The sequence below is a fragment of the Pocillopora verrucosa genome, chromosome 11 (assembly GCF_036669915.1).
Source record: "Pocillopora verrucosa isolate sample1 chromosome 11, ASM3666991v2, whole genome shotgun sequence".
Taxonomy (NCBI): Eukaryota; Metazoa; Cnidaria; class Anthozoa; order Scleractinia; family Pocilloporidae; genus Pocillopora; species Pocillopora verrucosa.
This window is the reverse complement of record NC_089322.1, coordinates 14,623,123-14,638,409: the sequence shown is the minus strand read 5'-3', so window position 1 is coordinate 14,638,409 and position 15,287 is coordinate 14,623,123. Positions and strand designations below refer to the sequence as shown.

At 38.4% G+C, this 15,287-nt stretch overlaps 2 protein-coding genes and 1 long non-coding RNA gene across 4 annotated transcripts; 2 read left to right on the top strand and 1 right to left on the bottom strand.

Annotated features, from left to right (window-relative positions):
• Window positions 1–3,019: 3,019 nt before the first annotated feature.
• Window positions 3,020–6,632, top strand: LOC131794551 (uncharacterized). The gene is made up of 3 exons (XM_066174051.1): window positions 3,020–3,090; window positions 4,644–4,738; window positions 5,466–6,632. The coding sequence occupies exons 1-3, from the start codon at window positions 3,020–3,022 to the stop codon at window positions 5,936–5,938; spliced, it is 639 nt and encodes a 212-aa protein (XP_066030148.1). The 3' UTR covers window positions 5,939–6,632.
• Window positions 6,633–7,094: 462 nt separating this feature from the next.
• Window positions 7,095–8,553, top strand: LOC136276977 (uncharacterized). Its single transcript, XR_010715703.1, has 3 exons — window positions 7,095–7,237; window positions 7,363–7,625; window positions 8,415–8,553. It is a non-coding gene; the product is annotated as an uncharacterized lncRNA (long non-coding RNA).
• A 1,762-nt stretch (window positions 8,554–10,315) lies between these two features.
• Window positions 10,316–13,070, bottom strand: LOC136284330 (piggyBac transposable element-derived protein 4-like). 2 transcript variants are annotated; one of them, XM_066174515.1, is made up of 2 exons: window positions 12,791–13,070; window positions 10,316–12,679 (listed from the first exon to the last, which is right to left on the bottom strand). In XM_066174515.1, exons 1-2 carry the CDS (start codon window positions 12,963–12,965, stop codon window positions 10,923–10,925), a joined length of 1,932 nt encoding a protein of 643 aa, XP_066030612.1. In that variant the 5' UTR covers window positions 12,966–13,070; the 3' UTR covers window positions 10,316–10,922. The 2 variants fall into 2 exon arrangements, with proteins under 2 accessions (XP_066030612.1, XP_066030613.1); XM_066174516.1 differs by having other exon boundaries at window positions 12,827–13,070.
• Window positions 13,071–15,287: the final 2,217 nt, after the last annotated feature.

The following is a 15,287-nucleotide window of genomic DNA, read 5'->3' as shown; positions in this document are numbered from 1 at the left end:
ACTGGTAAATCTGTAAACTTTGGTATAAAAAGACTGAAATTTCATTAAAAAAAAAACCACAAAAGTTGTAAAAAGAAGTTGATCAATTCACGTTACACCTGGTTAAGCTTATAAAAATTAACACGAGAGTGAGTAAATGATACTTAAGTCGATATTGGCTCGTCCCTGTCTCCACAAGGCTCAAATATTGGCGTGCAGAAGTATCTTAGCAGAAAACATAATCAAACAGAACTTTCTTCGCCTTGACAATTTGAAAGCATACTTTTTTCCCATAAAGAAATACTGAAAGTCTTTCTACTTTGAGCAATAAAGTGTAGCAATATGATTGTGGTTTGGCGTTAGAAAGCAACGCACTTATGGTTTTCAGCCATAAATCTTTACAAACAGCTAAATCTTAAAAGAAACTCACAATTTCCTGAATAAAATTTACAAGTTTACTGATTTGCCCACTCAAATAAAAGACTGACAGAAAAAAAAAACAGCTGACTTTACAAGTCATGCAACAAGTGTTCAAGTTATGCTACACTAGGCGTAATGTCAGTAGTAGCCAATTACGGATGGCATTCATTTGCAGACCTAAAATATTTTTGGCAAAAAATGGCAAGTTTGAAATCATTTTTACACTTAGCTTTTTATCCTGCAAGTCAGAGACGTAAAGCTACGTTATTTCAACTGCATAAAAAGGTTTAAAACGACTAAAACCATTTGGTCTGAAATAGAGTGATTTATGAATGACTTCCTGAAGTGTTCTGTTTATTGATAGCCTCGCAAATAATAGTTTTTTTAAAGAACTCAGTTATTGTCTATTGCTATTTTACTCTTTACAAACTCTCTTCTTGCAACACTGAACAAAGGCTCTTTTAAAAAAAATCACTTAAACGTATCTGAAATGAATATCATTTCTCTGCACCAAGTCGTATATTGTCTGAAAATAAAGATGCTATGTTACTTTTCAAAGTGTTACATTTTCTGATGACAACTGTTAATAGCTATGCTGATCATGCCAAATAGTGTCCGGCTCTGAGTTATAATTAAGTATTTCTTCACGACACCGACAAAGTGATTCATTTTTCATGTGACAGTTTGTTAGCTCCGAAAGTTGAAGTCCTTTGTTGGACTATTTTTGCTTCAATAGGCTTGCCTATTCATTTCGGAATGACCTCTAAGTAATGTCAGAAAGAAAGAAGTGCTTGTCAGCATCGTCAATTCAAAAGACATGCTCATAAGTTAGTTCCTTAGCTATGTTGCCTGAGTTAAAATATTTCCGAAAAAAAAAATCCTTGTACAGGAACATCATTTTGAGTTTCATTTCTGTAGAGCTTTGTCACCAAATGAAGCTTTTTGGTCACAGAGCTTCCAGAGCTAACAAACCGTCACAGAACAATGATATTTGTTTCATATAGGCTTAAGTTTTTTTGGGGATAAAAACGCACCTTTGTCAGTGTTGCAAGGAAAGGAGTTTAAAACAGGGCACAACAACGGTAGACAAAGATGTGCAGAATCAAAGGCCAAGTGTAAAGATTATTTAAAACTGTTCATCTTTTGCCTAAAATATTTCAGGTCTGCCATCCGTATTTCGCTATTATAGGCCTTACGCCTAGCGTAGCACAATATCAAAATACTTTTTGCATAACTTGCAAAGTATGTTGCTTTTTTCAGTGTTTTATCTGCGCACTCAAATCATTGAGCTTGAAAATGTTATACAGGAAATTGCGGGTTTCTTTCATAGATTCTAGCCGTTTCATATATGGGTTGATTTTAAACGATTTTTGACGCAAAACCATGGGTGTGTTTGTTATGTTATTCGCTAAAATGTTATTCAGGAAATTGCGGGTTTCTTTCATAGATTCTAGCCGTTTCTTATATGGGTTGATTTTAAACGATTTTTGACGCAAAACCATGGGCGTGTTTGTTATGTTATTCACTAAAATGTTATTCAGGAAATTGCGGGTTTCTTTCATAGATTCTAGCCGTTTCTTATATGGGTTAATTTTAAACTATTTATGACGCAAAACCACGGGCTCGTTTGTTACGTAAAGCCAAAGCTACAATTTTTCACTTCAGTGGTTAAAGTGGGAATGCTCTCTGTAATTGCTTACGCGAAAAAAGTGATGCTTGTAAATCGTCGGTACGAAGAAAGTTCTAATCACCTATCTATCCTACGGAGACACTTTTTTCTTACCTATTATTAAGTTATTTTTTTCTCAGTATATAGCTGTTTTGCTCTTTGGTAATTCAACTCGATGTGGTAATTCCTGACAGTCGTGCAATATCCTTACAAGTTATCCTACACTAAGTGTGTTGCCAAGTATAGTATTAACTTGAAAACCTAACAATTTCCTATGCAGAGGATAGTGAGTTTGGAGTCATTTTGGTACTTGGCTTTTATCCTGCAAATCAGACGCGTAAAACTGCATTTCTTTAGCTGCATAATTAAAAAATTTAAAACCACTAAAAACATTTGGTTTGAAGTACATTGCTTTATTCAAGTACTTCCTGCAGCGATCTGTTTGTTTGTAGCCCCCGCAAATGATTTTATTTTTTCATGACGCAATTATTGTCTACTTTATTGTACTCTTTATAAACTCAGCTCTTGCAACACTGAACAAAGGCGCGTTTTTATCACAAAAATCACTTAAGCGTATATGAAATGAAATATCGACAATAATAATGCTGTTACTTTTTGAAAACTATCCGACTTCTTAATGTTATTGGTTAATCGACGTAGACAGCTGTATTAGTACGTTAGTCCTGCCAAGCAGAGCCTCTAAATTACTTTTTACACCTCTTTATTACTCGGTTATGATACAGACAAATGGATTCATTTTCATTTGACGCTTCGTTAACTCGTTAGTTATTTTTGCTTCAACAAGCTTGCCTATTCATTTTTAATGACCGTTTAGTAATGTCAGAAAGAAAGAAAGAAAGAAAGAAGAATTTGTTTGCATCGTCCATTCAAAAGAGAGCTCCTTAGCCATGTTAGCTGATTTAAATTTTTACTGCAAAAAACCCCTTAGACATGAACAACATTTTGAGTTTAATTCTGGAAAGCTATGTTGATAGGATACTCAGGGAAACTGATACTTTCTGGTAACTGTGCAAAAAAAAAAAAAAAAAAAACCAAAAAAACTGTGCAATGGAGGATGACAGTACGTGATATGAAAATCATTATATTATACACGATAGTCAGGAAAAAACACTTCATAAAGCTTTTGTTTATTTCGCCTTAAGCGGTCTTTCACGATGGAACCACCATTAATAAACTCTTGTTGATGCAAATCAAATCATATAAAAAGGCTGTTAAGTTTCTTTCTTGACCATAAGTTGCTCAGGTTTGTTTGAGCTACTTCGGAGAGTTCGAGAGACAGTCTCGTGACGAATCGGTTGTGCAAGGTAAGTTTGCTCTTTATTCTGTGCGGTGCATTCTCCCTTTTTTTCTAATAAGATAGGAAGAGCTGAAGCAGATTTCTTTGGAATGAGGTAATTTGACAAAGAGATTGTTTTTTTCTGGGCGAAAATAACTGCTCTTAACAAGCACAACAGTTAGAATGGCGCTAACATTCATGGCACGCCTTTTGGTTCGTGGATTTTCATTCAAAGCCTATACCACCCTGATTTATCATTAAGATTCTCTAACTGGACTCTTTTGCACGATAGTCGTTGGATTTTCAGTTCACTTGTTCGTCTGCTCAGTCTTAGAGAAAAAAAAAACATTCACGGCATTTGGACGCACAACTTGGGGAGGGGTGAGTGGATGATATCACACCCACCTTTATCATACACCACGCTACCACTACTAGAATCTCGTATTCAGAGGAGATTGCGCAAGTACAAAAATTAATCAATCAATAAACTTTATTTACCCTCGAATTTACAGTGTAGCACTCGGGTGCTAATATCTTCGAGCAAGCTACATTAATAAATAATTATAATAAAAAGATTAATTCTATAACAAATAGGATAACTAACTACCTAGACAGCTAACTAGCGGATTATCTTGATGTAGAAAGGTATGCAATTCCTGCCCTTTTAAGTCAATTATTGTACCCAGTAGATAACAGTCGTCGAAAGGAAGTCAAATCAGAAATAGTGCGGTGATAGTCAGGAAGAGAATTCCAAGATGTTGCTGCCAAGTAACTAAAGGAATTGACACCATAAGAAGTGGTCAGCGGTTTAGGCAAACAGAGCATATTATGTCCTCTTAAAAAATAGGTGCTAGAGCGCAAGCGAAACATATCTTTTAAATATCTTGGATAATCAGAAAAATATAGACATTTAAAAATAGTAAGAATCATGTTTTGTAAACGCTTGTCCCTAAGGTTTACAGTTCCTGCCCTTTTTAGTAAATCATTGTATTCAGAGTTAAAATCCTTGAAAATAAATCGAAGAATACGTTTGTTTTAAAGATCCAATTTATCAAAATCTTGTTTACTAGAGAAATACCACACCATAGAACAATAATAAAAGTGAGGAAGTGTAAATGCCTTATAAAGACGACAACGACAAACCTTTGAGCCGAATCAAATCTAAGCATATTCTTTTTGTTTTTTTTTCGTTTACCTTTTCTCGTTGATAATATACTTGCGTCATTGGTATTTGTCTACTACAGCCACTCATATCAAATCTTCTTGTTTTCCTTTTAGTATCCAAGACAGTCAAACAGAGAAATCAATGAAGATCTCCGTAGTTTTTGCCTTTGCCTTCGTGGCTATGTGTGTTCTTGAATGCTGTGTTTCAGGTACGAAATTAATCATCTTCATATATAATAAGCTTGATTCAATCGCAGCTAAGAGCTCGCTCTGACATCCTTTCCGATGCGTTGATTGGAAGGCCACATCAGTCACTGCAGCCGAGTTTAACGGCTTTGTCATCTCGAGCAATCTTCATGTTCCGGTGAATTTCAGCTGTCGTTGATTCATAACACACTCGCCTTTAACAGTTTGTTTTCTAGTTGCCATGTGAAAACACTTGCGTGTTTTTATGAGCCACAATTCGGCTGGATTTGACTGAACATTTCACTTTCAGATTCTTTTTTAGAGACTACAAAACTTCAGGCAAAAGTGTTAACTTCGACCTGCCGAATTATTTCAGTTTGTAAACTATTGCAGATGTGAAATTTGATGGTTTTTGAACTTTAGTGGTTTGACGTCTTTGACAGCTGTAGTCTTGTTCAGAAAATCAGATTATTTGAACCATTCTAACTGGGATTTTGACGGATTTTCTATATAAAACAAGTAGAGAAACCTTGACTGTGCTCTGCTCTGTTGTAAAGCACTCAGGAAGCGGCCAGAGCACTCAAGAAGTGGGTAGAAACACTCGATTATCGCTGGGCTCTTGACTACGTCTCGTCTTCTTCCCTACACTTCTTTCGTGCTCTAGCCGATTCGTGCGTGGTCTACAACAGAACAGAGCACAGTCAAGACTTCTCTATTTGTTAATTAGTTTAGTTTTTGTTTACTCTACAGATCGATGGGAAAAGCAGAATACCTCACCAGTGTGCTTTGGCGCAAAGGACGATCAGTTTGGCAGATTCTATATTAAAAGTAATTATAAAAACCTGGCTGCTGTGAGGTTGGTTCCTCTCTACGGATACGTTTCCTGTGACACACGACATGTCTCTTATTGGTCTTACTGGGGCTGTGGCTCGTACCACGGGGGACTTCACAAGATTAATGTTGTCATAACAAACTCAGAAAATCAAGTTCTTTTGCCACCAAGCGAGTTGATCGTAAATGATGGTGCTAAATGGTCCAGGATTCCTGGATATGACTCACTTTCCACAGAGTTAGTGCTGTCGTTTTTGAGCCCCTCCCACGTCGACTACCACCAAGAGTTACGAGTGTGGTATGGCGAGGATCTAATGAAGGCTGGCGAGGCAGACAATGGAGGCACCGCTTGCGTCGATGTATATGCAATTTTTTCGCCTGAGTTTCACTGAGCAGCAAATAGTCGTAACAAAACTTTTCATGGCTTTTTAAGTGATGGAATCATAAACTAGAACAGTGCTTACTTTGATATTAAGTTTATCTCTGTACTGCTTTTGGGACCAGTCCTTATTTACCGCCGGGGAGAAGGGGAGGGGAGGAGGGGAGGGGGGGGGGGGCTAAGGGATTTGATTGTTGTCGGGATCACATAGTTTCAATGGGAAATGAAGGGGGGGGGATAATTCCTCGGTAACAGAGTATGAAGGGACGATTGTAAAAAATTGAGTAATCCCTTTTTTCCATTCATCCACTGTCCCCTCCGGCCTCCCCTCTTCCCTCCTTTAGGAGCCTGGCTACGCAGGTTACGATTTCTAATAGGGTCTATTGTTCGTAGAAATAATCCGAAACCTCCCCTCTCCCAGGGCGATGAATAACGACTGGTCTCCAAGGAAAACAATTTTATTGGTTAAAAACTATAAATACAAGTGTAATGCATTTAACCCCCTAGTTGTGCTCTTGATCAAATGTAGTTTCCTGTGAGTCATGTGCTCCGGAAAATTGTAATTTGACAGAGTGCTTTTAAACGAGGGGTGTACCTTAAAAGTTAAAACCGCGTTTCAAGGGCAAATACATGCAATGTCAGCTTTATGTTATGTAACAAAAGCATTTTTGACAAGTAAAGTAAAAGATTAACTGCTTTCCGATCGAGTGAAGTTTCTTTCTTTCCAGGCCTAGGGATTCACGTTGGGGATTCATCTTCTCCTCTTCAATCTAAATGCGTGTAAAATGTAACAAAATCGTAAAATCAGTTAAATTTGAAATCAAAAAAGGCGCTTAAAAGAGAAATTAAAACGGATCACAAATTCGAAATTATTTTCAAATCTGCAAGCGCATAGGCTGTTGCGCGCCTATATTTGTTGAACTCTCAGCTGAGTATGGGTAACTGGCTTCCAATTTCTACAGTATTACCTTGAATCATGCATAAGGTCATGAGAAAAAAGAAAATGATCACCAATTCAAGAAGCTCCTGATTGCCAAACAAATTCTCCTTCTTAATATCATAGGAAATGTGAAGAGATTATGACTACTAATGCATGGTTTAAGAGGTTAATTTATGCGAAGTTGGTATGGCAACTAAGTTGGCGGGGTTGCTTACGTACTGACATTCCATCGAAACGAGCAGTCGATTAGTACACAATGCATAGAAGAAAGGAAATTGATACGACTGTGTTAACTGTTTGAAAGTTTTTTTACAATTATTTGCAAAGAGGGTATTTCAACTAAGGAAATCGACGTACTTTATCTTCCAAATGGTGAGGGTTGATCAAAATTTGTAACAACTGCTCAACGCTTGAATGGTTTTACCACATTTTCAATGGCTTCCCTACGGTTTGTTTACTTTTGCGTTTCCTTTTCAAATCGTGTCGTATTTCCACAGCCGGCCGGTCATAAATCTGGTAAGGTAAGGAAATCGGGCAAGAGTAGAAGTCGAAGCAGAGGAGCCAGTAGCAGCCCTTCGAGAAAAGGTGGAAAGAAAGGTGGCAAAAAGTCTCGATCGCCGTCCCCTTTGAAAACCAAGCGTGATGTGGATCTGTTGAGTCCTGATGCAATGTTTAATGGTTACTATATTGCACACAATGCCCCGCAGTTCCTGGGATTTGGAAATTGGAAAAGCGGAAGTGCAAATAACTTATTCAGGAGGTGACTGTGCAGACACGAAAGACAAGTTTACTTTGTATAAACCACGGGACATTGACGGATTGGATTTTTCCTGTTTTTGCTAATGACCAAAAACAGCTTTTATTTCTGTTTCCATAACTACGAATATGGCTTTCATATTCATTTCTTAACCATATATATGATTTTTATACATTCAAAGTCATTAGTTGATCACTTCACGGGTTTATTATGAACCTACGTAATGACCAGCTCCAATTGGCTCGTTAGCTCAGTTGATAGAGCACTGCACCGGTATCACAAGGGGTCATGGGTTCAAATCCCGTATAGGAGTACTTATTAGATTAGGGACACTTATTGACTAAAAAGAGTCGAGGGGGCGCTTAATAGCGAGGGAAGCTTATTGGAACGAGGGCGCCAAATTAAATCTTTACGGTATTTGCTCCCGATGGCCGAAATTTCGTCTTCCATGTCCGATTAGGGATATGTGTATTGGAGTGAGCTTTGCGAGAAAAAAAAATGAGAATTTTCCTGGGAAGAAGGAAAGGTTACACTGTCTACTTTTTTTTCTCCCTAATTAAAAATTAAACCGTTTCTTATGCAATTTTGACTTGCATTTGGAAAACAATACTAAGAACTGGGTTGAAGATTTCACTTTTCCTTTTATTAGCATAGGGCTTTCGCAGCTTCGTCGGGTTGATTAGGTTTTTGGTCATCTCCTTCCCTGAATGTTACTTCTACGATTGGTTTTTTTTATTCGAATAACAAACATGTTTTATTAACATGAGGAACAAATTTCTGTTTACTTTACAGATAGATGGCAAAAGCAGAATAGGCAGCGCCAGTGTGTTTTGGCGCAAAGAACGGAAAGTTTGGAAGTTTCAATGTTAAAACTGCTCAAAAGCTGGCCGCTGTGAAGTTGGTTCATCTCTACGGGTACGTGTCCTGTGACACACGATATGTCTCTTATTGGTCTTACTGGGGCTGTGGCTTGTACGGCTGGGGACGGGGCAAGATTAATGTTGTTATAACGACCTCAACAAATCAAGTTCTTTTGCCACCACGCGAGTTCATCGTATTTGATCGTTCTAAATGGTCCAATGTTCCTGGATATGATTCACTCTCCTCAGAGTTGGTGCTGTCGTTTTTCAGCCCCACCCTCGTCGAACTCAACCAAGGGGGATAAATCATCTGTAACAGAATTACAGAAAATTGGGTGTTCCCTGTACTCCATTCATCCACTGTCCCCTCCCCTCTTCCCTCCTTAAGGAGGCTGGCAGGTTACGATTTCTAATAGAGTCTATTGTTCTTAGAAATAATTCGAAACCTTCCCCATCTCTCCCCCCCCCCCTCGCCCCCTTGGGGCGATGAATAATGACGGGTCCTTAAGGAAAATAAGTTCATTAGTTAACAACTATAAATGCAAGTGTGAGTAGGACTGGTCAGGCATCTAACTCATTAGTTCTGCTCTCAATTACATGTAGTTTCCAGTTGTCAAGTGCTCCGGAAAATTGTAATCTGTCAGAATGCTTTCACACGAGGGGTGCACCTTAAAAAGATGATAATAGAAATAAAAAAGTAAAAACCACGTTTTTAGGGCAAATACATGTTTGGTCAGCTTTATGTTGTGTAACACAAGCATTTTTCACGAGGAAAATAAAAGAGGAACTGCTTCCCGATCGAGTCAAGTTTCTTTCTTTCCAAGCCTAGGGATTCATCTTCTCCTCGAGCCTCTAAATGCGTGTAAAATGTAACAAATTGACGGAAAAGATTGAAAAGGAAGGACAATTACATATATTATCAAGAAAGGACATTTCTGTCGATTGTAAAAGCAGTTACGGTTTGAAATCAAAAAAGGCGTTTAAAACGAATTCCAAACGGATCACTAATTCGAAACTATTTTCAAACCTGAAGATGCATAAGCAGTTGCATGCCCATATTTTTTCAACTCTTAGCCGGGTATAGGCAACTGGCTTCTAATTTCTACAGTGTTACCCTTGAATCATACATAAGGTCACAACAATAAAGGAAATGATCACCAATTTAAGAAGCTCCTGGTTGCCAAACAAATTCTCGGTTTGTTTACTTTTGCGTTTTCTTCTTTACAAATCGTGCCAATTGTTAAATAATCGTATCTCATCTCATTTAACTAATAGGCAGCTTGCTTCCAGCTATATATAAAGTCAAATGAGCTGAGCAGCTGGTCCATACCGGTGCAGAAACATGTGATGCAAAAACAGGTGACACCTAACGTTACATTGTACACGTTTATCGATTACGAAAGGGATGGCTTATCAGCTAAAGGGAGAACAAAAGTTGAATGATATTTTTATGTTTCTCGTGAGTTCAACTTCATTTCTAAGATACCTCTATTTTGAAACAAGCTGAGATGAACTTAAGCTCTGCACGGTTTTAGTTCATCTGTTTTGCCCTCTACATTGTCCTTTCCGAGATCTGTGTGTGAGTAACGCCAACCGAACGAATCCACCAGAAGCAAAACGCTCTAAACTCGCTCCGGACGCTCTGATCACCCTCAAAACTCCACGTGCATCACGGGCTACGTTGTTACTTCACGCTTGTTCCTCATTCCAGGGTCATGTGTAATGAAATGGAATTAAAGAATGCCAATTTCACCCTTAACCCTTTAAGACCCAGATTTTTTTTACACCATATTTTTTCCCCCAAACGACGACAACATTTTGAGTCACAGATCATCAGGATTTTAATTAAATGCTATAAAACCATATATGTATGTATTCCTTATAAAATTATCTTTCCAAAAAGCTGTGTTTTTATGTAATTAATAACAATTTGATCCTTTCATGGTAAGCACAGTACTTGCTCACTGTTTGCGATGAACTCTAAAAGATGAAAGCACTGTCATATTTCATCATGGAAAAGTTCCCTGCCTGGTTTAGTTTTATGTTAACCAGATTCTGCAATTTCTAAGGAACAGAATGCAAAAAACCCCTTGTGAATATCATAAAAAGAACAGAAATTATGCAATTTTTTGTAATTTCGATCGGGCTCCAAAATGTCAAGCCTTTCAACAACAAACCTGATCTGAAATCTAATAACAGGCAAAGGAGTTTAGAAAAAACCCTTCCATTTGCTCAATAGGTATATCAAAAGCACAAAACAGTTCAGTGTTCTGAATACAATAAAATAAAAATTCTGAATACAATAAAATTCCCTGAAATTCACAAGCCAGTTGCAATCAGTTGTTGCTAAAAGTTGTGGAGACTAAACTCTCGATTTCAAATGTTCAGAAGAAGACAATGTTGTTTGTGTAAATGCAAAGTACATGTCCAGCAGTCTTTACTACTGCCAGTAAATAGGTGATGTATGCCATTTTTCCCAGCAATTTCTGTCCTTTGTGATGCATAACGGAGTGCGATTACAAGTAACACAGACAATTTGTGACTTGTATCGAAAGTTCTTTCCCAGATCCTGCACAATGGCTTTCTTTGCACAAACAGCACAGTCTCTTCTTGTGTCAGTCACCTCCAGGACATGTGGTCTGTCATTTAGCCTTTTCTCATCTGCCTCAGATAGAGGGAGGGAGGGGGGTCGACCAGATTTTCGACGAAATGACCTTTGTCCAATCAGCTGGCGAGCAACTTCCATTCGGAAGTCAATAAACTCCTGGGAGGACTGGGGATTTGCTTTCCTCATTATAATAAAAGAATCAAGAAGGCAAACCTCCAGGCCATACCCTAAGAGCTTCTTCCATGCCTTTCTTGACTTTCTGACAACAGAAAAGGTCTTGATAAGCTGATCTGATAGGTCCACCCCACCCATGTACTTTTGGTAGTCCACTTGGGCAGGGGGACATGGAACATTGACTTGCTCACGCCCATTCTTCCGTGGTATAGTTGGAAGGGTGCCATCAGGATTTTTAGGTGGGTGAATTGTTGAAAGAAGGTAAACCCCACGCCTGTCAAACCAGCTCATAGCAACAAGTTGATCATGGATTCTAAACTGGTAATGGCCCCTGGGCAGGCGCTTTTCGTCAGCTTTTGCAATAAGAATATCTTTAGGAAATCCTTTCCTTCCAGCTCTGACTGTGCCACAGCAATAAATGCCAGAGTTCATCCGTTCAATGAACAAATGAGGGTCACAGTAGAAATTGTCCATATACAAATGGTGGTTGTTCCCTTCAATTGGTGCAGTGAGATCTCTGACAACACGCCGAGCCAATTTTTTTTCTGTGTTGCCCCCCTCTTTACCAAGATACACTTGAAATTTGTACACATAGCCAGTAAGGGACTCTGATAACACCCAGAGTTTTATCCCCCATTGGGTTGGTTTGTTCTTGATGTACTGTTTGAACGACAGTCTGCCTTTGTGAGGGACCATGGTTTCATCAATTGCAATATCCCTTGAAAGCTTATACTCCCTGCTGATGGTGCGGGAAATAATGTTCAGAAATTCTCTGACTCTGTAAAGTTTATCATATCCAGGATCACCAACTGGGGGTGCAACAGAATTATCAGCCAGGTGGAAATAACGCCAGATTTGTAAAATCTGGTGCGTGACATTACATTGCTGATACCCTCTTGGTGAATAAGATAATCTTCTTTCCAGTACATTCGAAAACGTGGAAGCTTGATAATGCCCATCAAAATTATTATGCCTATGAAAGCCTCTATTTCTTCCCTTGTAACTGGGTGCCATGCCTGTTTGTTTGTTTGGGTCAGTTCTAACCATAAAATTATAATAACTGTTGGTTTCCCGGACAATCATTTGCCAGATGTCATCAGTGAAAAGAAGATCAAAATGAAACTTAGCTGGATTGTTCTCTGGATTCACAAATCGTCTAGAAGGACCTGGTGCTGGCTCAGTGAATGGTTGGGGTGCTGTGTGAATTCCTGCATCTCTAGACCACTGCAATTCTGGATCAGCATTGCGTGGTTGTCTTCTGTTTTGGCGACCACGGCGAGATCCTCGAGGAACCCCCCTGAAGCGCAGTCTTTGCCCTCGTCTTACACGCGCACCTCTTCCTCGACCACGAGTACTTGTAGGACTCACACTACGATCACGTCCGCCATTATCACTGACTTCTTCATTGCTAACATCTGCATGTTTATAAAAAGAAATTCACATAAGAAGACAAAGAAAAACGAAGTGAAATTATTCGTAAATGACAAATATTTTTCTCCAAATGTAAAGAAAGAGCACAAATCTACCAGAACCATCGCTATTTTCGATGAATTCACTCTCACTTTCGCTTGAATCGCCATTGTTTTCGCTTTCTGACACATCTGGTAAGTCTTCCTCGCTTTCATCATCGAAATCACTGACTTCTTCATCATTTAAAACTCTCTCCAGAACCTCTTCCAAAGTAAAATACCGCGCCGCCATCTTTAAATCGCCAGCATTATTCACACAAGAAAATATCGAAGAAAAAAACCGTGTCTTGCGAACAGGAATTCGCTAGGAACTGACTCGATATCCCGAGTCGGGAGTTACTACATCATGGGCGACGAGCGGGGATAGAAAAAATGACCCAAATACGAGTGGTCAGCGGTGAAACAACTTTCATACTTCATATATAGACAGATCATTTGTAGTATCAGGAAACAATCGTGTTGTAAAGCCGAAGTGTAAACAGTTTACTTCGCTAAATAAAATGTTAAGCAATTCAAAAGTGTTGATTGTACATATATCTTTTACTGCTTTAATAAACAATGAAGGCATCGGTGGCATCCGAAAGGTACCAAGAAGAATTAAATGTACGTTTTGTAGTTGCAGAAAACAATCATGTTGTAAAGCCGAACTGTTACCAAGTTACACTTCGCTACTTAAAAAGTTAAGCAATTTTCCTCAAGCTTTAATTGGAACAATACTTTTAATGCTCTATTAACCAACGGAGGCATCAAAGCGCCAAAGCCACTGTTCGCTGTTTTTAAACCAAATAGACCTTTTAGGTAGAGATAAATGAATAAAAAAAAATAACAACAGCAATAACAACAAACACAAAGAAACTAAAATGAAATATAAATAGGTAGTTCAGACGCAGCTTCTCGCAAATCGCGTAAGACTGCCTTTGAAGAAATTTACCATAAACTCTGAAAGACGGCAATTCTTCTCAATTAAATTATCCCTGAATTAGGAGAGTCAGAAAAGGAAACCGGGATCTGTGCACTTTAAAACACTGAGAGATTATATACCTATTTGAGAAAATCTGTTGTGGTTTTTCTCTTTTGAATGGCTTTCTGTAAGTACATAACACGTGGAGTTCAATGCCTGAAATGAAACTAACAGATCATCCATCTCTGCTCTGTTTCCCTCGAAATATCCAAAACAATAATTGCCTTCAACAGAAAAGCCATTGAGATGTTCTTTCAAAAAGTCGATCTCTAAATCTCTTAACATTGTTGGCTTTTGGTCTTCATCCATGACAAAATCTTCCAGGAAAAGCAAACTACAGTGCGAAAACCAAGTTCCTGCCAAATTTGATTGACATTTTTGACAATCGGAAATCATGATACTTTTTTTTCGTCACGCAGCTAGCTACAAACCATATATATAATTATTCTTGGTGCCTTTCCAAATGCCACTGACTCCCTCTCCGAAGCCTCCATTGTTTATTAAAGCAGTAAAAGATATGAGTTCAATCAACACTTTTGAAAAATTGCTTAAACTGTGAAGTAAACTGTTAACATTTCGGCTTTACAACACGATTGTCTCTGGAACAACAAATTATATGTCTCTATACGAAGTATAAAAGCTGTTTCACCGCTGACCGCTCATATTTGGGTCGTTTTTTCTATCCCCGCTCGTCGCCCGTGATTTAGTAACTCTCGATAAGAGGCATAACATTTCAACGTATCCAATAATAAGCTTTTTACTTCAATCCCAGAATGCCAGTCGAAGTAAGCCCACATTTTGAAGACCACGTGTTGAATCGTACAAATTTGTACGATTGGGTCTTAAAGGGTTAAGCTTTGCTGAGAGTCTTTGGATGAGACTTTATTCGGATATCGCGGTTCCCAAACCGTTAATGCTTTCAAATTACGGTTTAAATTACTATCACTCGGGGTAAATGACCGCTGATTGATCTGTATGACATTATATGGAACGCCAGGACTGTCTAAGTCAATTTGCTTTATTATATGCAGTGCTTTTCTTATTAGATGCGGTACTCCTCTCGTTATATGTGCTATTTATGATGTTATAAGCTGTGCTTTTGTCGTTATATGCAGTACGTTTGTCGTTATATGCTATGGTTTTGCTACCATATGTGGTGCTTGTGTCATTATATGTAGTGATTTTTCCATTATAACTACATTTTGTCATTCTATAAGCACTGTTTTGTCATTGTATAGGGTAGTTTACGCATTATATGGTGTACAAACGATATTACCTGGTGTACATTTCGCTTTACTTGCTGTCCTTTCTTCGTTATATCGAACCGCTGTTATTATCTACCCACAATGCAAAGTACGCGTGTCGGATCCAAGCTCCTCGCAGCCTGACGCCGCCATTTTGGTTTGTTTTCGCGGGAAAGTTGAAAGCTAACTGGAGGGCAAAATGGAGTCGATGGCCTACATCTTCAAACGACATAAGTTAAGTCATTTAACTGAAGTCTTCCAAAGGGAAAAAATCACACCAGATATAGTTTAGTGGCATAAGATGAATACGAATGGACAGAAAATGACTTGGTTGTTATTATTGAAGGCT

Bases quoted from the DNA above. Each gene is read 5' to 3' on its own strand.
- LOC131794551 (XM_066174051.1), top strand. From the start codon at position 3,020: ATGAACAACATTTTGAGTTTAATTCTGGAAAGCTATGTTGATAGGATA. The intron at 3,091-4,643 runs GTAACTGTGCAA...TTTTCCTTTTAG, and splicing joins AGGGAAACTGATACTTTCTG to TATCCAAGACAGTCAAACAG. The intron at 4,739-5,465 runs GTACGAAATTAA...TTTACTCTACAG, and splicing joins TCTTGAATGCTGTGTTTCAG to ATCGATGGGAAAAGCAGAAT.
- LOC136284330 (XM_066174515.1), bottom strand. From the start codon at position 12,965: ATGGCGGCGCGGTATTTTACTTTGGAAGAGGTTCTGGAGAGAGTTTTA. The intron at 12,680-12,790 runs GTAGATTTGTGC...ATAAACATGCAG, and splicing joins CGAAAATAGCGATGGTTCTG to ATGTTAGCAATGAAGAAGTC.